This window comes from Artemia franciscana, chromosome 20 (genome assembly GCF_032884065.1).
Source record: "Artemia franciscana chromosome 20, ASM3288406v1, whole genome shotgun sequence".
In the NCBI taxonomy this organism is placed as follows: Eukaryota; Metazoa; Arthropoda; class Branchiopoda; order Anostraca; family Artemiidae; genus Artemia; species Artemia franciscana.
In genome coordinates, this window is record NC_088882.1 from 36678616 (window position 1) to 36702860 (window position 24245).

General features: G+C 34.6%; 1 protein-coding gene across 6 annotated transcripts in view; it reads right to left on the reverse strand.

The window, feature by feature from the left end:
• Positions 1 to 24245, reverse strand: part of LOC136040202 (uncharacterized) — a 249792-nt gene that overhangs the window by 16585 nt on the left and 208962 nt on the right. For all 6 annotated transcript variants that reach the window (XM_065724357.1, XM_065724356.1, XM_065724358.1 and 3 more), the window contains one exon: positions 13085 to 14678. In XM_065724357.1, coding sequence (XP_065580429.1) covers positions 13085 to 14678 — 1594 coding nt within the window. The remainder of the gene's footprint in view (positions 1 to 13084; positions 14679 to 24245) is intronic.

Below are 24245 nucleotides of genomic sequence, written 5' to 3' on the forward strand. Positions count from 1 at the left end.
AGCTTAAATTGAATCTGCAAATCAAGCTTAAAACGAACAAATTAGTGCTAACAGGAGTTAGACTACTGCTCCCCTCCCTCCTGTGGAAGTTAAAAGCCTACTGCCTCATTGGCACTTTATTAAAACAATATTTGTCTCAAGCCGTCTTAGAAAGAACTAATAAGATTACATTAATTATAATTATTATTCCTTTTTTTATAAATTTTGATATTTTTTATAATTATAGTTTTATTATAATTTTAAATTTATATTTTTTTTAATTTTAATTTTATTTTTAATTAAATAATTATTAAAATTCGATTTTATAATTTTGTTAATTATTGAAAGCTGATTAGTTCAAGATTTTATTTCACTTTAGTTCTTATTTTAATTTTCAATGCTGTAAAAAGAACAAAAGATAATATTTGTAATATAATTGCGTTTTCAGTAAAGTACCAGTTACACCGAAGGCTTTAGACTTCTACGATTAAGGAAGGGGACAGCAGCCAAAATCTCGCTTGTAGTAAAAACTATATGTATTTTGGACAGTCCTAGAAACGACTAACGGAATTGAACTGAATATTTAATGCATAATGATATTAATTGTAGAAAACTCATCGATTCAAGATTGAATTTCACTGTAAATTTTCATTTTCAATATTGTGATAAGTATGAAAGAAAATATTTGCAATACAAGTAGTTTCATTAAAAAGCCAATGACGCAATAGGCTTCGGACTTTTGCAGTTAGGAAGGAGGCAGTACCCTAACTCTTGTTTTTAGTGATTCCTGTTCGTTTGAAGCTCGATTTGCATATTCAATTTAAGTTTCCCTCGTTTTAACATTTATTTATTCATTTATATCAGTGTTTGTTGCATGTTTTTTTGTTTTGTTTTGCTATGTTTTCGCTATGTTTATTTAACTTCTATCCGTCTTCGGTTTTGTTAATTCTTTAGTAGTAGTTTCTTTTGGTTTTGAGCTTAAATTATATTAGGTTTATATTTCTGCTGTTTTTAAGTTTAATATGGCCTTTACTTTTCTTTGAATAACTTCCTTTTGGATTTTTACTAATTAATAATATAAGCATTATTAGTATATTTATATATTATATATTAATTATATTAATTAATTAATTAATATTGATTAAATAATTAATTAATATATATTAATATATAAGCAATGAGCAATTTGCATAGCTTACCGCTCTTGCCCAAGAGGCTGTGGCGGCTATGTCATCCTCGAAGGCATAATTATTTGACCGTATTACTATTTTAAACAAGATGGATCTTTCAAGGGATGTCATTTTTAGCGTTTGTCTTTGGGACAAGGGCAGTTAAAAAGGTCATGGAAGGGGCTATTTTTGCCTTCAAACCCCTTTTCAACATCCCCCTCAACATGAAAGTGTGGACTTAATACCCTCAGCCATTCTGAAGATAATGTAGATATACGTTTTTATCCAAACCGGATGCACATAGTATCTTTTGATTTGGTTTAATAAATCCCTCAACATTCTCCAAAGTTTCAACTTAATACCCTTAACCTTTTCAGACACATCCAGAATCAAATATCCCTCCTTTTCCTAATGATATTCCTGCATGTAAACAATGGCCAAATTTCATAATTTCCCATCCTTATCTCCGGCTGTGGTGGGAATAGCATCCCTGATGGCATAGTTATTAGACATTTTGACTAGTTTGTAAAAATTGATAATTTTAAAATTTCGTTCAATGTTGAGCAAGGAGCATGTTCTTAGGTCCCCCTTTTTGGAGGGCACCTAAAACAGGCAAGGAGAGGGGACTGGTTGACCTCCAATCCCACTTCAGTATCCTATCAGCACACCTTGAAACTTTGAAATTAATACTCTCAGTAATACTCTCAGCTTAATATTGTGATTGTATTATGCAATCCTCTCAACGTTTTCTTAAAGTTTCACCTTAATACACAAAGGTCTTTTGAAGATTCCGGGTCATACTTGCCTAATTTTCCCAATAAAAAATCTTATATGATAGTAACGGCCAACTAGCGTAACTCACAGCTCTTGCCTTGGGGGATTTCAGGGGTTGTATTAACCCTGGGGTCTTATTTACTTGGGAATATTTCGAGCAAAATCAAAAATGTATCTCAAAATTTTAGTCGGGTGTATTTTGCTAAAAACAGGACTGAGAGGAGTCTGGTTGCCCTCCAATGACTATCTCTTCCATATCAAGTGACCCTAGGAAAATTAATGAATAATAATAATATCTTTACTATAACTTTACTTATGGTCCTTTACTATAGGCAACGCTATAATGTTGCCTCTGAAACTTAGATTATATTTTCTGAGCAAACTCTTTATATATTTATGTGGATTATCCCGTTATCACCCTCTAAACTTCAAGAACAAAATAAAAAGTAAGTCATTTTCCTATTTGCTTTTGCTTTTATGTGTTTTCCCATACTCATTCCCCCCGAAAAAAAAAAGATTAAGTGGCGTACTGATGCAAAATCATAGAAAAGCCAAGATTTTTATTTTTCCATACTAAGAGACTTATGAGGAATAGAAAGCAAGATTAGATACAGTTTATATAGAAATTTAAAATCCAGTGAAGATGTGGCTGTTTTTGAATATTCGCCAAAAGTAAGAAATTAAATGACCAACAACAAAAACCAAACAGTAAAATCTTAGCTGAAGAACTAGCTCTTGGTAGCAAGGTAACAAGAAAAGGCTTAGAATAGATCATAAATATTACTGAAGAACCGACAAAAGATGCTAAATCTGTACATGATTACAATCCATAGTACTTTCTTTATACAATATCCATTTTCATTTTTACAAATTTCTCATACAATTCCCAAGATACATTTCAAATAATTTTTTTAACTCTGAGAACATATTTTTCAAGGTTTTGTATTCAATTTAATTTTAATTTCAAATCCGTTAACTAGGAAAAACAACAGCAACTGAATTACAAATAGCCTCCTAAAACCACTAAATAACAATTGTAGCGTGATGGTTATATGCAAATTCATGAAGTATTCCCAGACAGCAAAATAATAAAAAAAATAGATTATATTTTCTTTAACAAGATGTATTAAGCCATCCGTCGAAAAAAACTATAATGACGAAAGTATCATCATCATCTGCTGATGATGAACACTGTATATGTGCTCGAAATATCCAGTTAAAAATTTTTATATCTGTTCACTATCGATTAAAAGGTTTCATCTCTATTTTGAACTTTTATACTTTCGTCATGGAAAGGCAGTGTGGTCTTCGAAGTTATCTAAAACTATAATGGAAAAAACTAAACCGCAAAAATTGGAGGAAGCAGCACCCACCTAAAAGGCTTGGAAGAATTCCACAAGAATCATAGAATCCCACTTTTGGTGTGCTAGAACAGGGTCTAAATCATGATGAGTATACAAAGAAGAACGGGCCAACAAAGCAAAAAAAAAATATATTTCAATAAAGTTTTCAATAACAGCTTTATATTCTAGGCCTTTCCCCTTCCGCTTGGTTCTGAAGTTGCTTCTAGTCGGAAAGTAGTTCTAGGACAAGCTCGTACGCCAAAATTAGTTTCAGGGATACAAAATTGTAAAAAAAAAAAAAATGTATGCTTTGTGGAAACATAGAATTCACAAAAAGGAAAATATTAAGAATTCTCATATTTACGGAGAGGGCTTGTCCTAAGCCCCGTTTTCCCCTTGTGTATATGCCAATCCTGATCATGTCATTACTGCTGAATTAGGTCATTTAATAAACTTTACTCGAATTGCAGAATCTGCTAGAATTAGAAAAAAACTTGAACATTTTGTGATTAATTTAACAAAAAAATTCCATAAAACGAGCTTTTCAAAGAAAAGTGAAGAGCTCTGTTAAGCCAAGTATGAGCCAAAATTAAGTCAAGAATCTTCTAAGCGTAAAACTACTATAAATTACTATAAAAAAATAAATGAAACTCAAGACGAACAGAAATCTACAATAAATAGTGAGTTAAACCCAAACCAGCAAAAATTAACATGAGCAGGGCTGAAACCACAGGCCTTCTCAAGACCAGAATACATTTTGCGCTTTACAAAAAAAAACTACAAACAAAAACAACAAAAAACAAATGACCGTGAATTGTCAGTTTAATTAACTTATTCTGACATTTGTTCCTTAAGGTTTTGATAAGTTTTATTTATGAAAGTGAGAAGGGTGAAAACATTTCAAACGTATTTTGTTTTCAGCAAAGTGCAAATTACGTTCTGGTCTTGAGAAGGTATGGGGGTTGTCGAAGAAATAATTTTAGAGCTTTCAACTATGCTGAACCAAATGACTATCTCAAAATCTTGTTTAGATATATTTTGAGGGGCACAGGGGGGGGACTTTTTACCCTCCAATCACTTTTGACTAACAAAAAGGGCACCAGTCCTTTAAATTTCAAATCGAATGAGCATTTTTCGTAGTTTATACGACAACAAATGGACATTTCATGTTTCTCTCAGATGCATTTTGAGAAAATATGAGGTGCGTGGGGCGATAACCATCCTCCAATCACTCTGATTCTCAAAAAGGGCACTAGAAGTTCTGATTACCAATCCAATGAGCCCCATCCGAAGTTTATACGATTATCCTTTCTATATGTACCTTATATGCCTCCAGGGCATAGCATACAACTCATTCCCTGAGTGGTGTGGGAAGGTTGTCATCCTCAAAGACCTAATATCCGGACCTTTCAGTTACTTTGAACTAAATGTTTATCTCAAAATTTTGATTGGATGTGCTTTGGAAAATGGTGTGTGTGAGAGGGAGGTTAGTTGCCTTCCAATCACTTGCAACTATTAAAAAGAGCACCAGGCCTTTCAATTTTACAATCGAATGAATTGTTTTGAAATTTCTACACCAAAAATGGCCATTTTAAAGTTTCTCTCATATGCGTTTGGAGAAAACACAAGGTGAGAGGGGGGGGGAGGTAACCATACTCTGATCACTCCGAATCTTAAAAAATGGCACTAGAAGTTCGGATTACCAATCCAATGAGCCGGTTCCGAAATCTACACGATCATCCTTTCCATGTATACCTTATATATCTCCAGGGCATAACTTACAATCCTTGTCCTGAGGGATGTGGAGAGGGGTTGTCATCCTCAAAGACATACCTTTCAATTATTTTGAGCAAAATGGCTATCTCAAAATTTTGTGTTTTTTGGGAAATTGTAGGTGTGAGGGGGGGGGGTAGTTGCCCTCCAATCACTTTCAACTATTAAAAAGGGCACTGGCAAATTTCCAATCGAATGAGCTGTTTTCGAAGTGTTGCACGACAACAAATGGCCATCTCAAAATATCTATCACATGCATTTTGGGAAAATAGGAGGTATTGGTGGGGGTGTTCACCCTCCTATCGCTCCGAGTCTTATAAAATGTGCTAGAACTTCTAATTATCAATCCAAAGAGCCTCCTCCAAAATTTATTTGATCATTATTTCTATATGTACCTTATATGCCCCAGGACATACCTTAAAACCTTTCCCCTGAGGGTCATGGGGGCTAGTCATCCTCAAAGACATAATTTCCAAACCTTTCAATTATGTTGAACCAAATGGTTATCTCAAAATTTTCATAGGATGCGCTGGGAGAAATGGTGCGTGTGGGAGGAGGTTAGCTGCTCCCTAATAACTTAGACTATTTAAAAAGGTATAAGCCCTTTCAGTTTGCAATCGAATGAACTCTTTTTAGAAGTTTCTAAGACAACAAATGCCCATCTCAAAATTTCTATCAGATGTATTTTGGAAAAAACCGAGGTGTGGGGGAGTGTATCCACCCTCCGGTCACTCTGAATCTTATAAAGGCCACTAGAACTACTGATTACCAATCCAATGAACCCTCTCCGAAGTTTATACGATCAACCTTTCTATAAGTACCTTATATGCTCCCATGACATAGCTTAAAACCGTTTCCCCGAGGGAAGCGGAGGTGGTAGTGTAATCCATAAAAACATAATTTCCGAACCTTACAGTTACGTTGAAAAAAAGCCGTTATGTAAAAATTTTGATTAGATGGGTTTGGGAAATGGTGGGCTTAGGAGCGGGTTTGTTACCCTCAAATCACATTCGACTATTAAAAAGGGCACTGGCCCTTTCAATTTTAAGTCGAATGAGCTAGTTTCTACGACAACCAATGACTATCTTAAAATTTCGATTATATGCATTTCGGGAAAATACGATATGTTGGGGGTATATCCACTCTCCAATCACTCTGAATCTTAATAAGGGCACTAGAAGTTCTGAATACCAATCCAATGAGTCCCCTCCGAACTTTATACGGTAATCCCTTCTATGCATAGGTTAGGTTGTCATCCTCAAAGACCATTTAATCTTGGATCGAATGAGCTCTTTTTGATATTTCTACGACAACCAATGGTCATCTTAAAATTTCTATCATATGCATTTTGGGGAAATACCACGTTTGTGTTTGGGTGGATTTTATCTACCCTCCGATCACTCTGAATCTTAAACATGGTACCAGAACATCTGATTACCAATCCAATGAGCCCCTTCCAAAGTTTATACGATCCCCCTTTCTATATATGCCTTATATACCACCAGGACATAACTTACAACCCTTGCTTTGAAGAGTCTGGGAGATTTCACTCTCAAAGACCTAATTTCTGGAGCTTTCAATTATTTTGAACAAAATATGTATCTCAAAATTTTGATTGGATGTGTTTGGGGAAATATTTGGCGTGGGAGGGGGGTTAGTTGCCCTCCAATCACTTTGGACTATAAAAAAGGGCACTAGCCCTTTCAATTTCCAATCGAAAGAGCTTTTCCCGAAATTTCTACGACAACAAATAGCCATCTTAAAATTTTTATCAGCTATATTTTGGGAACCTTTGCCGTGAGGGCTCTGGGCGGGGGGGGGGGGGAGGGCTCATCCTCAAAGAAATAATTTTCGGACCTTTTATTTACGTTGAACAAAATGGTTATCTCAACTTTTTGATTGGAAGTGTTTGGAAAAAGGGTTAGTTGCCCTCTAAACACTTTCGACTATTAAAAATTGCGCTTCCAATTTCGAAACGAATGAGCTCTTTTCGAAGTTTCTACGACAACAAAAGCCCATATTAAAATTCCTACCAGATACATTTCGGGAAAATATCAGGTGGGGGGGCATCCACCCTCTGATCACTCTGAATCTTAAGAAGGACACTAGGACTTCTGATTACCCAGCCAACGAGCCCCTCCTAAGTTTATACGATCACCCTTTCTATATATACTTTATATGCCCTAAGATATAACTTACAGCCCTTGCCCTCAGGGCTAGGGTGAGGGGGGGGGGGGTTCATCCTCGAAGACATAGTTTCTGGACTTTTAGACTACGTTGAACAAAATGACTATCTCAAAATTTTGATTGGATGTGTTTGTGGAAATGGTGGACATGGGAGGAGTGTTAGGTACCCTCCAGTTACTTTGTACTATTGAAAAGGCACAAGCCCTTCCAATTTTTAATCAGATGAGCCCTTTTCGAAGCTTCAATAGCAACCAGTGTTGCCAACGCTTTAGAAGAAAATGTACCGCAAAACGCCCTAAAATTGTGCCACTGATCAAAAAATTTTACCATGTCTATTTTTTAGCGTGTTGGATCGGAAAAGTGCATTACAATTAAGAGAACAAAGTATTAGATATCTTCTTTCAAAGATATTTGGGAGATCTCCTTTCCCCTGCGGAGACCATTTTGACGTCAGTCCTGCAAATAGCAGAATTTCTATTCAATAGTAAACAATCAACAACCTTAGTTTTTATCTTCAAAACTGAACTGACATTTCCAAATATAGGCTCAAATTTAAGTATAACACAAGATACAACCAATTAAGTACATTTGAAGAACTTTGACTTATTCCAGGTAAAAAAAAAACAAATAAAAAGCCAGAAACAAGAACTGCAAGTAAAACACGGAGAGACCGACGGACGGACATAAACTGCAATCGAAAGCCTATATGGCACTAAAGGTCACCATCTGAGTCAGAAGCCGTAACATCACTTGCAGCAGCAGATTTCTTATATCCTCTTCCAGTACTTCTGCAGTTAGGGTGAATCATCATGCTCGTTGGGGGCTTCCAGTCCTTGGTAATAACTCTGTTAGCACCCAAAAGACCATTCAGGGTATTAAAGCCGAGTTTGTTTCTCAATTTAGTGTTGTTGAGATTGACAGCAGAAAAAGTCCTCTCAGCAAAAGCAGACGAATAATGTATGATCAGCATCTTCATCATGAATTCACCCAAGATCGGAAAACGGTGTGAGCTTAAATCGAATCATTTATTGGGACCTGGTATCCAGCATTTGGCATAGACGATAGATATACCCACCATTTGACATAGGCTTTCCCCAAATCGGGAGTTAGTGACTCCCCCCTCATGAAGATTCATCCCCAGACAAATTCTCTTGCTATTTTCAATTGAAATGCCACCTTGAAACACGACCAATGTTACTTAGGTTATAATAACTCCATTGTTTCAGGTTTTGTGTAAGGAATTATTTACATTGTGAAATTGGACCTGAATAGCAATATCTTATTGATGATTTGAGTTAAGCTCAGAAGCCAACCGATCATAATTAATCTGTAGTGAGATAGGTCAGGGTTAGGGTATCAACAGCTATCCAGAGTTTGACACAGGGTATATAGCTTTATGTAGAGGCTATGTTTCAGTTTTTGTGTAAGCAATGAGTTACATTGTAAAATCGAACCTGAATACCCATTATGCATCAGTCATAACAATCAATGTAGGCTCAAGATGGTATCTTTATTTTTCTTACTGAGGCTTAACAGAAGTCAGCCTGTTTGGCAGAATTCCTGACTGATTCCTTTCACCTTGTGAAGCTCGGTCCCCTCCTACTGCAGACAAATTGAGGAGTCTGAAAATGAATGAGGGAAATAGTCCTTGTACGTTTCGTGTCTAATCAGGCAAGACTTTTTTTCGTCATATCCCCCCACTTTTCAATTCTGTTTTTAAAAGAATGCTGGTAGTAACTGAGAACACTGTTGGGTATATCTATCGTCTATGCCAAATGCTGGATACTAGGACCCAAAAGAATATTGCTGATTTGAGTGAAGCTCAGAAACAAACCCATCATAATTCATCTGTAGTGAGGTAGGTTGGGATTAGGGTACCAACAGCAATCCAGCGTTTGGCATACGGTAGTAAGCTTTATGCATAAGCTATGTCAAAAACTAAATATACCCAGAATTTGGCATAGGGTATCCAAAAATCAAAGTTTGTGGTTGACCGGAATACTCCCAAAACAGAATTTGATTGGTGCTATCTAAAAAAATGAAAAAATCAAGAGCAACGATGTTCTTTATTACCATATAAGCATAATTCCTTCAATGTATTTCATAGACTGAAGTAGGCCTACAGAGTCGAAGGGTCCCACATTTTGAATCGACCCTTTGATATTGCTGTTTTATAACAGTGGATTCCGCAATAACAAAGAGAGGTTAAGATTCTTTTATAATAACACCCAATACAAAAATAACATAACTCTTCAGCTTAGTGAACATAAAAAGATCAAGGTTTTCTTACTGCACCTAACAAGTTCACAGGCAGAAAAAATAAATTAGCTAAATCTTACTTCAACCCAAGTGGACTACAAATCATATTTGAGACTTTGAGAGGGCAAATGAGTACCTCAGATGAACTAGAACTGACTCCTGGTTTTGACCCTGAGTTTCCCCGCAAAAATCATGATTTGTCTAGCCTAGGTACTAGTCCTACTGCTATGTTAAGTATACGGTATGGCCCCTTCCACAAAATATCCACCGAAAAGTTATGTGAAGACTGATTGAACTTACAGGATAGGATCCAACCTCGAACATACATAACAAAGTCGGGCTTCATAAGTGTTAGAAGGAAATTCCTTAATTGTAAACAAACAAAATCTTTAGTCATAGGAACTACTTGGATTAAAAAAATGCTTATGTCAAGGCTTTGTGCTTTCCAATCGATTTTTTAACCTATCCAGTCATGCACAAACTCTCAGTTTGAAATATTGCAACCCAACAATATCGAGGCACCACAATATTACACTCGAATTTATAATGTTGGGGCACCATGTCATGTTTCAAGGGAATGGTAAAATATGATTAAAAAAAAGATATTTACTGTTGAGATTCTCATTCCAACAAATTTTTCTAGCCGGTCCATGGCTCCCACAATTTGAGCTTTGAGGATTCGTGTATCACTAAGCCCATTGCTCCTTCATATGGGGATAATTTGCTCCAGTGCCTCTTGGCAAGAAAGTCCATGTATTTTGTTTTGTTGTATGCATCCTTGCTCCTCAATTATCTAGGCTCAGTGGCTTCCATTGGTTAGATAAACACATCGCGATAAACCATCAATGTCTTGTTTCTTTTGAGATAAATTCCTTTTCTTTTACGCCTTCCACCTATTTTGTACTTACCGTACAGATGGCTGTGCTGCTTCACGCTATATTATGACAACAAGAGGCCTACAACAGGCACTTAAATTAATGTGTAAAATAAAACTTAAAACTCTAGAAGAGAGAAAGAAAACTGCAATTCCCTCCGCTCGCTTCGTTCTGAAGTCCAGTCAAATCTTATTTTACCACATTTTGTAAAATGTACCAGGAAATTTGTGATTGTACCAGAAAGTACCTTTAGATGTGAAATGTAAAAAATGGTACAATTGTACCGCTGTTGGCAACACTGATGACAACTCCTTCGATATGAAGTGCCCTGGTTAAAAAAAAAATTTCATTGTGCTGACATCGCTCTTTACTTAGGCAGCGCTATTGCGCTGCTTTTGATGTTAAAGCAAGGACCATAAAATCAATCCAACGAAAGGAAATTTTATCATTAATATTTAGATCATTTAATCTTAACTGAATTTACCGTAAATTGCTATTAGTATAGCCTTTTCTGCGATTTAGAATTTTTATGATTATTACAATTCATTAAATGGGTAATACATTAAATAGAATATAAACTGCTGAAATACTAAATAATCATTTTACTCTTAATACTTGAAGGACAAAACAAATTATTCGAAAATAGTATATATATTTTGAAATATTAACTCTTACTTGGTCGTATGTAATACAGAATATAAAGCATATTAAAAACGTTACATAGTCTATTGTTTTTGGGAAAAGGAAAAAATCAATTAGAAATCTTATAAGCTTTTTTTTTATCACTGCTTTCTATCCCTTATTTTTTCCAATAAGAGATCTATTTTATTAGTTCAAAATCATACACAGAAGAATTCCATTTCGTTTTTCTTCAGCTAATTTTCAGGGTTTTCAGAAACCTCAAGACAAGGTAATAAAATAGCGTCAAAGGAAATTTGCCAACCAACAAAAAAAAACTGGTAACAGAAGGTTTTCAAGAAACCTGGTATGAATTCGGAAACAGTTTGCACTCGAATGGTTTCCAATGACTAAAATCTATACTGTATATAACAAAACAATGACAAATTTCAGAGAATACGATGAAGATAAAAAAAGACAACAAAACCTAAAATAGAAAGAAAGAGTTGAAAATATTGTATTTGTACAAAAATATCATGAATCAAAACTTTCGAGTCTTTCTTATTTGAAACTTCATATAACAGAACCATTCTAATTCTGTCTTGTTTCATGACTTGTTTCGTTGAAATTTAATTTGTTTGATGTTGGAAAATACCTGGCATGAGTCTCAAGTCAAAAGGGAATCTAATGTAATGAAATCTGTTGGGGCAAACTAAGGTAAAAAGAGGCTAATAATTAATTATATTGATATAACCTCGGGGCAAAAATCGTAAATTAAGCAAATTGTTTGTTGTTCACGTATAGTTTTTATATATAAGAAATAATAAAGGGTATAAATATAAATGAAAGCATATGAACAAGAACAGCCAATACCAATAGCAAAGACTAAGTAACAGTTTTTTTTCAATAAATATATCCCTTATGAAAGAAAACGTCAAAAATTTAGTATCAACAGAAAATAAAACGTACAAAGATACGAAAATTCTTGCAATGGAAATTTCCATCATGAATAAAACCTTAAAAATGTTTCGATAACTTTTATGTCCTATAAGCACCCATGGTACTCAGAACTTAAAGTTACGTAGCAAGGTAAAAAAAAAGAAATAGCATATGTTATCAGGTTACCAAACAGCGTTTTAGCAGTATCTCGAGGACGGCTAGGAGAATCAAGCTAAAACTTTCGGAGAATTTGTATCAACGGGGAGGGGGGGGGGGTGGTAAGTGAATTTTAAAACTTGATGCGGGGGAGAGAATAGGGTGGTTATTATTGCCATCTCAAATTCGCTTAAAATTTGTTTCACTATACACACCCGTGCAATTAGAATACATTCTAATACCATGGGAAAAAGGTTTTTAGAAGCAAAAAAAAAGAAAAAAAAAGGAAAAATGGAGACATCACTGCTGCCCATGCAAAAATTCGATATTTATTTTTTGAAGATGGGGGCTCAACATATCCACTTGGTCACAATGAGTCCAATTTTGGCCTTGATTATTCATCGGAATTTCTGTTCGTTTTAGAATTCATCTAATAGTCAATAGTAGCATTGGTTATGTTTATATTTGATTGATTATTCAGGCATATCTGAATATATAAAAAAAAAAAAAAATATATAATGGACCTCAGCCTTAGGATTTGAAAAGTACTGTTTTTTGTATCTTCATTAAAAAAAAAACTAAAAAAATCCTTGCGACCCTTCTTTACACTTTGGGTTATTGATACCCCTGATAAAAATAAGAAAATACAAGTATTTTAGAAAAGTCTCAATTCATATACGTTTCCAAGCAAAGATTATGGGTAAGTTTTGACAGCAGGAACTGGAGCTACGAACGCCATCTACTATTTGGCGACACTTGGATTTTTTTTTTAGTGTGGTCATAAGAATGCTTAATTTAATTACTGTAACTGGAAGCATTAGAGTAGTTATAAGTGTCTGATCTCAACAATTATCAAGCTTGAAAATTTGCCAAGTTTCGTCAGACGCCAGATGGTATTGGTAACTTTTTTTGTCGACACAAGCGCCAGTTTCCCCTCCTATAAGTTGCCAATACTTTTTGCTCCAAAGAAGATTTTTTTTATTTCAAAATAGAAATCGAAATAAATTCTTACCAAGAACTAAAGCATTAGTTACTTCAGCATACGTAGTGGAATTCCAAAATTCTGAGTATACCTCCATTCTCTGATTTCTGGCATATTCATCCGGACAAATGGTAGATTGCAACTTACCACTGCTTCCACTATACACTGCTAGTTTATCATATGGACAAGTAACATCATTATTTAAACTATAACCGTTTACAGAAAAGTACACAAACTTATCTGACCTAGGACTTAGTAGCCATCGTTGTCTATTGCAGCCTGACTTTGAATCATGCTTACAGCTCAGGGTTAAAGGTCCTCCTACACCTGATATGGCTGAACGAGATTCACATAGTTTTTCAGTTGGGATAAATTCGTAACTGGCATAAAAATAGAAGTCTTTGTGACTCTCATTATATTTCATATTTTCTACTGTAAATTTGAGCACAACTTGGTTTGCTTGAGATAAGTAAGTAAATGGTAGTTCTGAGGTGTCACATATGCAATCTTTTTCTAATGGAACATTATGCCAGGGATATTCATAAATGGTGATCTGGGCCAGAGACTCATTAAATCGACAAAACTTTGTTTGTATCTGCCTCTCCAAATAATTTTTGCAATTTCGGCCTCCGATTTTTAGTTTTTTCACTGTAATATTGATTTTTTCATTTGGCCTGCCCTGAAAACGATATGTACAACTTAAATTTCGGGTACCACCACCTCCATAAAAGAATCGGTTCTTGGGTGAGGAAAAGTTACCGTGTCTGATAACTTCTCCTCGAACTGTACTATAAAACACTCGACTACATGCCTTAGAGGTTGAATACCTCTCTCCGGCTTGCCTAGTGTTAACAAAGTGATATCTTATTGAAAAGTCTAAATTGCTTCTAGATATGACCTCTGGTATATTTTGTGTCACTGTAAGAATATTTGAGCTTGATACAAATATATTTTCAAGTGGGCATGGACGTATAGGGCTGGAGCTATTTTTAGCAAGAAACCGTTCACAAGTAGGAGGAGGCCTGTCTTTACAATAGCTCCCTAATATAGATCCACTAGTAAATAATGAAAGTAGTGAAGTTTTTCCATTCCATATTCTTAAAGCAAAACGGCATGTATCATTCTCTGGCCGTAAATATTCTCTAGGAAGACCCAGATGATACTTAATAAAGTATATCCAAACAATGTCCCCTTCATTTCCCTGGAAGGTATATTGACAAACAGTGTTTGGAGGGATTGTACGGGTTGGACTTGTAACAGTCCCACTTTCTCCTTCTTCTCTTGTTATAAGGAACTCACACCTTCCTTCTATTGCAAGGGGTGAGTTTTTGAGCACAATATCAACATTTAATTCAAAACCCTCTAGCAAGTTCAGCATTGAAGTGAAATTAGATGTCAGTGTCTCATACATAGATGTCTTTAGCTCAACTAGTAAATCTGACCCAGATGAGACGATATCTGGCATCGGGCCAGAGCCACAGAACCTTAACAATAGTGGGAAGTTGGTGTTGTAACCATCATAGATATTTACGTGGTCCTGACTTGTATTACATTCATGCCATGTTCGTAATCTTCTTTCATATATTCTTCCATAAAGAGTAGAAAATGTTTGACTGTCATGATCCTGAAATATTAAAAGTATTAGTACTTTTAATATTAAAACTATTAATATTATTTATTGTTTTAGGCTATTTTATTAGACGTGACTATGCTGTAACATTTTGTTATTGTAGTTAATTGCAGTATTAATTAGGCTAGTTGTACTGAGACTAACGGAAAATGTTTGACTCTTACAGTTCCGAAACATTAAAATTATACAAATATTATTGCCAATGACAAAAGTTACTAATATTTAGTAATATTGATGGTAATATAAGTAGTGTTATTACTTAGTGATAGTTCTAGATAACTTCGAAGACCACACTGCCTTTCCATGACGAAAGTAAAACAGTTCAAAATAGGGATGAAACCTTTTTATTGACAGTGAATAGATATAAAATTATTTAACTGGATATTTCGAACACATATACAGTGTTCATCATCAGCAGTAAAACTACTGCTGATCATCATCATCATCATCATCATGTGTTTGAAATATCCAGTTAAATGATTTTATATCTATTCACTGTAAATAAAAAGGTTTCATCCCTATTTTGAACTATTTTACTTTTGTGATAGTTCTACTGTTGCATTACTTGTAGCAAAACATTGTATTGTATTACTATATTCTATTATATTATTCTTTGTTATTAATTTTATTATTAATATTAATTAGTAAAAATTAATAATATTTTCATAATTAGTATTATTAATATCAACAAAATGAGTTTGACTGTTATAGTCCTAAGATATTAAAATGATATAATTACCATTAATCCTATAAACTGTAAGAATTAAATTACAAATTAACAAATTAATCAAAAATTAACAAATTAATAAATTACAAATGAAATTAAATTTAAAAAAAAACAAATTGACAAAAAGATAGGTTGATAAAATAAAACAGTTTGACACAAAAGTAGTAGTAGTAGTAGTAGTTGTAGCTATAGTAGTAATAGTAGCAATAGTAGTAGTAGTAGCCGAAGTAACAGTAATAGTAGTTACAATAGTAGTAGTAGCATACAAATAGTGCCTTATGGTTAATTAAACATCCCTCTAAATATGTCCTGATCATTTACAATTAATACATTAAGCCATCTCTGAGACATTGGTGATACGCCCTTTTAACAACCTGTATGAACATAGTTTATTTTCATCTAGCTCAACTTCCCCCTCAACACTACCCGGAAGTTTTACCTTAATACGCTTAGACTTAACAGTAATAGCAATAGCAGAAATAGCACTAGAAGTAGTATTGATATAGTGCCTTTTGGTTAGTTAGACATCCCCCTAAAACATGCCTTGAAAACAGGTTCTCATCTGATAGGTTTTCATCACTTTTGGCTGTAGAAAAATCCAAAATCAAATATCAAATATATGTGAAGTCAGAGATTAAAGCACTTCCTTTTAGACAGTTTTTCCAAATTATTCAACAGTATACGTGATGAAAGCGCAGAAAAAAAAGAGACTGCTTGTAAAAATTTTATGACTCGAAAAACTTTTTGTTCTTTCATTGGCTCAAAATTTGAAACTGGGCAACCAATCAGACTGAGATTAACAGGTGTCACCCGGAAATGCGGTATACTTGCCCAATTTGCGGTGATCTTGATGGGCTAGACCATTTTCTTTTCAGGTGTCAGGGGCTAAATGAGCTAAAAGGGAGCTTTCTTGGGGTGGGTGGTCGTGAGCCCCTTCTTGGAACTTTGAAGTCGACGTCGAAAATAAATATAGTAGCAGTGGCAAATTTTGTCCGGAAGGGTTTTGTTATTCGAAAGTCGATTGTTACATAATTTAGTTTGTTTGTTGTTATATATGTATGTATACGGCCTGAAAAATGGCTTTAAATAGTGTCATTCATTCATTCATTAATTCTGGTGTTTTTACTGGCTTAATTCTGTAACATTCTTTTAAGTAACATTGCAATTACCAAATATTACCAAATATTACCAAATATTACCAAAAGATTACCAAAATAAATCACAGCGGTGAAACTATGAGTTTAAAGCCTACTTTTTACCAAGATTTTGTAAAAAATGAATCTCTCATTTTCTCTTTGGTTGATAAATTTCTCCCTTGTGGTTAGTTTCTCTGTTCTTGAGACTAACCTCCAAGACAATTTGTATTCAGGTAGTAAATTAATGCTTCTTTGTAGAGATCAAACGTACTTACTCCTTCATAAATCACCAGTTTTTGTAATTACAAAAACTCAAATAATGAATACACTAAGTTTGATAATCCAGAAGTAAATTTGTTTCCTATTTAACAAAATTACATGTTTTGTAGATAATTTTAGTTGTAGTTCAAAAAAATATTGTTCGATCTCATTATCTAGGTCTATAATAAAATCAAATAAAAAAGAAAAGTTTTTTTTAACTGAAAGTAAGGAGCGACATTAAAACTTAAAACGAACAGAAATTACTCCGTATATGTAAGGGGCTTTTCTCCTCAACGCCCCGCTCTTTACGCTAAAGTTTGACTCTTTCTCTTAACTCTACTTTTTAAAACAGTAAAAAACTTTAGCGTAAAGAGCGGGGCATTGAGGAGGAAAATTTCCTTACATATACGGAGTAATTCCTGTTCGTTTTAAGTTTTAATGTCGCCGTCGGTCCTTACTTTCAGTTAAGAAAAACTTGTCTTTTTTATTTAATTTATGACGTTTTTGAACTAATGCATGTGTTTGATTTTGGCTCTCCGCATATAAATAATTAAAACGAAATTTGCAAATTAATTTTTTTTTGGCTAAATGGCTTTCTCATAATTTTAATCGGAAGAGTTTGAGAAGAAAAGGAGTGGGGGAGGAGGCCTCGTTTCCCTCCAATTTTTTGATTACTTAAAAAGGCGACTTGAACTTTTAATTTTTTTACGAACGTTCTAGTTAGTAAAACATGTACGTAACTTACGAATTAACTTGCGTAACGAACAGAAATTACTCTGTATATGTAAGGGGCTTTTCTCCTCAACGCCCCGCTCTTTACGCTAAAGTTTGACTCTTTCTCTTAACTCTACTCAAACAGTTCGTATGTTTTTATGAAGTAAATGAGAGGGCTCACCCCCTCGTCAATACCTCGCTCTTTACACTAAAGCTTAAATTTTGTCCCAATTCCTTAAGAATGACCCCTGAATCACAAAGGCCTTAGAATAAATAGTTGAAATTACAAAATGAAATTAATACTTTAGAAATGAAATTAATACTTTAGCGTGAAGAGCGAGGTATTACGAGGAGGTTAACCCCTCATATGCGTAATTATTTCAGTTCGTTTTAAGTTTTAATGCTGCTCCTTACTTTCAGTCGAAAAAAATTTTCATATTTACTTTTTCATTGTTTTTTTTAATAATGCTAGAAAATCCTGCGCTCTCTTCATTGAAATTATCTTCTCCCATGGCAAATTCCTCCATGGAAGGATCCTCCCACGCACCCCCCCCCTCAGCTTCTCATCCCCTCCTCAAAACCAAAAACTCTCCCTGAAAATGTATGCATGCTTCCCAATAACCATTACTATATGTAAACACTGGTCAAAGTTTGTAACTTGTAGCCCCTCCCACGGGGACTGTGGAGGAGTAAGTCGCCTCGAAAAACATAGTTGTTAGGTTTTTCGAGTATGGTGAACAAAATGGCTATCAAAGAAATTTTGATCTGGTGACATTAGGGAAAAATTAGCGTGGGAGGGGGCTTAGCTGCCCACCAATTTTTTTGGTCACTTAAAAAGGGCTCTAGAACTTTTATTTCCCGTTGGAATGAGTCATCTTGCGACATTCTAGGACCATTGGGTCGACACGATCACCCTTGAAAAAAAAAAGACGCACCCGTGATCGGTCTTCTGGTAAAAAATACGAATATCCACATTTTTGTGATAGGAACTTGAAACTTCTACAGTGCGGTTCTCTGATACGCTGAATGCGACGGTGTGATTTTCGTTAAGATTTTAGGTGGTGTTTCCCCCTGTTTTCTAAAATAAGGCAAATTTTCTTAGGCCCGTAACTTTTGATGGGTAAGACAAAACTTTATGAAACTTATATATTTAAAATCAGCATTAAAATACGATTCTTTTGATGTAACTATTGGTATCAAAGTTCCTTTTTTTAGAGTTACTATTGAGCCGGGTCGCTCCTTACTACAATTCGTCACCACAAAGTGTTCTAAAATAAGAGTTGAGATACAAGGTCATGTTTTCGGATGAGGGAGGTTGGATTGCAAAAAATTGTGCTTTCAAATAGTTTAACTGAGGCCAAGTGAAATAGAGACGTTCTTAGTTAGGGTAAGAAAATGATTAAAGAAAACACATGCGTCGATTAAGAGAAGTGGTAGAATTGATAAAAAAAAATTTCAATTCACATTTTTGTGAATTCATCACATTGATCAGGAGTTTTTTTTTCGAGATAGTGCAAAATTTCGTTTTTATTAAAGTGGGGTAGGAGACAAGCCCTAACACTTCCTCAGAAAAGAGGATATACTAAATTGTACTGAAATAAAATTCTTCTGTGTATTTTGAGTCTCCTATAACGTAGGCAAATAGAAGATCAAAAATTTTTGATTGAGACTGCTAAATTTAAGTCTGCTGGTTATAAATCAAAATTTCGCAAAAATAGATTACCTCAAATATGTGATTCTTTGGAACAGATTTGTGTCAAGTCCTCCATTTTCGGGGAAATAAGATATATTTGAGGATTTAGCTTATATTGGTGATCTAAGTTCCAAATTCTAAATTCAAAATAATAACTGATCGGACAATCAAACATAAATATCCGATGTAAGACAGAAACCTTCATTGAAAATCTTCATTGAAAAAATTGGAAAAATGATTAAATTACCCCTCCACTAGATTTTGGAAAATAAACTTTGCACCTCACCCAATTTTTTATTGACACCGTTTAACACAGATGAAAGGAATTAAGGGGATTCAATGTTTGAAATCCAAGAAGTTATCATCAATATGCAATAGAAATACAAATTTAAAGTTTTGTTTAATATAACTTTGTTGAGGTAGAAGTTCACCAAGAAATTATTATTATTGCCCGGTGATGATGCTTAATGAAGATTAAATAAAAAAAAGTTTTTTTTTAACTGAAAGTAAGGAGCAACACTAAAAGCCAAAATGAGAAGAAATAATTCCGTATATGAGAAGTTTCCCCTCCCCCTCTTCAACACCTTGCTCTTCACGCTAAAGCTTTTAACACTTTTGCAAAAGCTTCCTATTTTTATTAAAAGGCTCAAGTGTTTCAAGAGGCGTTCTTTGAAAATCGGGACAAACAGTCAAGCTTTAGGGTGAGAAGCAAGGCATCGTGGAGATGGGCAACCCTTTGACATACGAATAATTTATGTTCGTTCTGAGTTTCAACGTTTCTCCTTACCTACAGTTGAAAAAACTTGTTTTTTATTTATTTATTTATTGATCGCTTTTCAAATAATGCCGATTCATCCTCCATGAAAAATTCCCTCCACTCACTGGAAAAAACTCTTTAGAAAGTTCCTTCCGAGTAAAATTAGTGCCCCGCCCGTAAAATCTTCACCGGACAGTTCCGTCCTCGCTAAAAATTCCTCTCATCCTCTCCGTAAAATGTCTTGTGGACGATTAATCCGTAAAATTTCTACTTGCCATACCTTGTTTGAAAAATAATATAATTTCTAATTGTTTTTCCAATCTCTTAGGAAAACCCCCTTCCGTGGAAATATTTTCACAGAAATCTAAACCCGCCCGTTTCTCCTGGACGATTTCCCCAGAACATCTCCACGTGCAAACTTGAGCTGGCAAAGAGAAAGGAAGACAAATAAAAAGAATTTCGTATAGGAATTCTGTCATATTCCCAGAGTATAAAATTTCCCCATGATAGTTCATACCCAGAAACTTCTCTTCTGATGAAAAATTATCTAAATGGAACCCATCCAAGCACAAAATACCCCCTCCACCGAAAAACTTATGCATGTTCCCCATACTATACACAAAAAATGAAAAATTTCATAGCTTACAGGCCTTTTCTCACGGGCTCTGGGTGGTCATGTAACCCCTAAAGACATAGTTATCGGTCTTGCAATTGTGCTGAATAAGCTAGCTATCCCAAAATTTTTGATCGGATGACTTTGGGGAAAAAAGGGCGTGGAAGGGGGCTAGTTGCCCCTTAGTCTTTCTGGCCACATAAAAAGGGCACTAGAGCTATTAATTTTCGTTTGAATGCATTCTTTCCCAACCATACAGGATTATAAGTTCGACACGATCAGCCCTGAAAAAAAAAAACAAAAAAAAAACCGCATCCGTGATCTTTCGCCTGGCAAAGAATGCAAAATTTCACATTTCTGTATATAGGAGCTTGGAACCTCTACAGTAGGACTCTTTGATACGGTAAATCTGATAGGCGTGATTTTCAACAAGATTCGTTGTATTTTGGGGGATGTTTCCTCTTTTTCAAAAATCAGGCAAATATTTTCAGGCTCGTAGCTTTTGATGGGTAATGCTAATCTTAATAAATAATGCATATTTGGAATTAGCATAATAAGTTAATTCTTCTGATGTATCTATTGAAATCAAAATTCCGTTCTTTAGAGATTCAGTTTACTATTGAGCCGAGTCACTCTATACCTACAGTTTGCTACCACGAATTGTTTGATCCAAATTTAGGAAGGTATTTGTAATGGAAAGTCAATTAATATTTTAATCTTTGAAAAAAAAACAAAGCTAAAAATTTTTTAACGGGTAAGGGGTGGCAATTCATGAAAATATAGGGGAGGCGGTGAGGATTTTTTTTTTTTCTTACAAAGAATTAAAACAAGGTATTTTTCAACATCTAGAAGGAGAGGGTATTTTGTTATTGTCCATTTTTTCTGAACGAGCTTACATGAAAATTGTATTTTTCAAAATCTAGGGGGGTATTTTTTTCCATCTTGCTTAATGAAACAGCTAATACAAGGTATTTGTCAGAACCTAGAGGCCATTAACGCATGCTCCCTGTTAATTGGGGCCACTAGAACGTGCCAATTTGAAACATTTTTTCGGTGGCTTTAGTTGTTGTGGTTTTATATTATTTTCTTTCATATGCAACATCTGACTAATATGGATATGTATAAGGATACAATAATAAGTATATGCAACATCTGACTCTAGGTTTCATTCATTCATAGTCAAATTCATTTATAGTCCAATAAAGAATGTTAGACCCTGTATCGAAATGATTTCTGAATATTAAAAAGACCTATAAAATGCAAAATTAACATACGAATATTTAGAAAAAACATAAGTTATGGAATTTATGGTTAGCTTCAATAATATTCAATTAAAGTAAAACTACTCCGTAATGGTCATTTCGCTTGGTCACTACATCTTGACATAAAATTTGAAAGAAACAAACTTTTTCAAATGAAAATAAAGAGAAATATTAAAGCTGACACGAGCAGAATTATTTTATTCAAATAGCCTGTATTTCAGGGGATCTACCACTCCATCTCCATCCCCCCGTTCTTTACATTAAAATTTGCCTAATTCTTTACTGAAAGCACATTAAAGTGCAACGTAAACAGTCACATGGTAATTCCCAATAGGTCTTTGTTATTTACTGATACTTATGGGAAACATTTGATCTGAATAGTTACCGTCTAGCAAAAATAAAAATATATAAGTGCTGTGATGAAAAACAGTTTCAATTTTGTACAAAAAGTGAAGTGAGGCGGAGAAGGTCCTCCTTCTCATATACTAGATAATTTCTTTTTAATATTTTCATTTTATTGTCGCCTTTTACTGTCATTAATTAAAAAAAAAATTCCAAAAATAAATTTTTCAATGAGAAGTAAAGAGCCAAATTAAACTTAAGACGAGTAGAAAAAGTATAGTAACAGCTCAAATTTAAAACGACCAGAAATAACTATAAAAGAATAAATGAAATGCAAAACGAACATAAACTAAGTTGAATTATTCTACCAATCATAAAGACAACAAGTACTGATACATGTGAACAAACAAATCTCAAAACTAATATAAATTGAATCCAACGCTTGAGTCAAACCTAAAATGAATAAAAATTGTACTTAAAGGATTTTGATTACTGCTCAGCCTCCCTATTTTCCTACCCATAACAGCCCATTAAGCCTATTACTTCACATAAGTAATCACAGTCGCAATAAATCGAAGCTGCAGTCCCAAGTGGTTGCAGTCACAGTAGCAAGCACTCGCGACCATGGGTAGTAGCAGTGGTACCAAGTCTTCATCTTTAACAAAACATGAGGGTTCATCTGTATGTAATGAGCTAACATTGAACATAGGGCGGCAGAACATGTGCCTCATTTTAAAAATAATTTAAGAGATTATTTTGGGGGGGGGGGAGGATTTGAATTGAGAGTGCTGAATCGGCAACAAAGCTTATAGATTTATCAATGATGAGGCAGACATCTAGGTCAGAAAATTTGACAGCGTCGCGGATCAGCTTTAAAAACCATTGTTCAAGTTCTCTCAGAGCTATTAGAAGAAAACGAGGACAAGATAATAAAAGACAAAAGCTCAGTTCTCGATCACCATATGCTTTGATTTTGTTCTGTTGCTTATTTTCATTGGTCAAGTCATTTCCAATGTGAAGGTTCATGCAGAAAACTTGCGACTGAGAAGCTTGATCTTCTGATTGCAAAAACAAAACATAGGGAGACACGCAAAATCTCATATATAGTCTCCCCCGATACTCATCAGATAGAGAGCGAAATCCGGGCATTAAAACCAGCAGTGGAAAAAAGTTGGTCCAATAGCCAAATGCAAGTTACAACTGAAAAAACATCCTAGTCATCAACTTTTTCATGATTAATAAACAATTTCTAACTCTTGATTCGTCCCGCTGGATGTAGATTTTTCAAAGCTAAGAAACTCTGCGGTGTCCTAACAGCCCTAGTGAACGGCTTGGATGATTTAATCCATGATAACTCCTCTTTTCTGGAGCTAGAGTACCGAAGTATACTGGACAAAATGAACGACAACTATGAAAACCTTTCCAAAGGCACGAAGATATTTGCGGGAAAAGAACTAGATCCCACGGAATTCATATTAGAGCTATAAGCTAGGACGGAGTTCGAAAGCTAAAACCACTAAAGCACACCATCTTTGAGGCCCTATTTGGGCGAAAATGTATCCAGTAAAATCAATATTTTCGACTCTTTGGTTAGGTTAGCTCTAGACTTACAACTTTGGCTAGGGTGAAGAAAACATTTTAGCAAATAGAAACTGTTTATGACACGACAACAATGGACGGCCACCGTCTCGTTTACTCGTCATTATGTACTTTGAGACTGCTGAACCAAGCCGTTTGACTTTTTGACTAAAGCTTTTTAGTTGCATTTCTTCCTTCTGTGTTTAGTTCGTATATTGTAATTGAAATTATCAATTTCCATTTTTGAGTTCTGTTTTTATGTAATCATAACATCCCTTTTTTCCTCATGTATTACTCTTTTCTTCACTAGATTACCAAATAGTAATACACATGCCTCGTGTGATAAATTGAACTAAAGAGTTATTTATCTTCAGGTCATACGATTCTTTGGGGCTAAACTGTACTCTCAAGTTTTGTATCCAAAATAGAAGTTATGTTAATTGTTGGTGAAAAAAAAACAAAGCAGTCGGTAAAATTG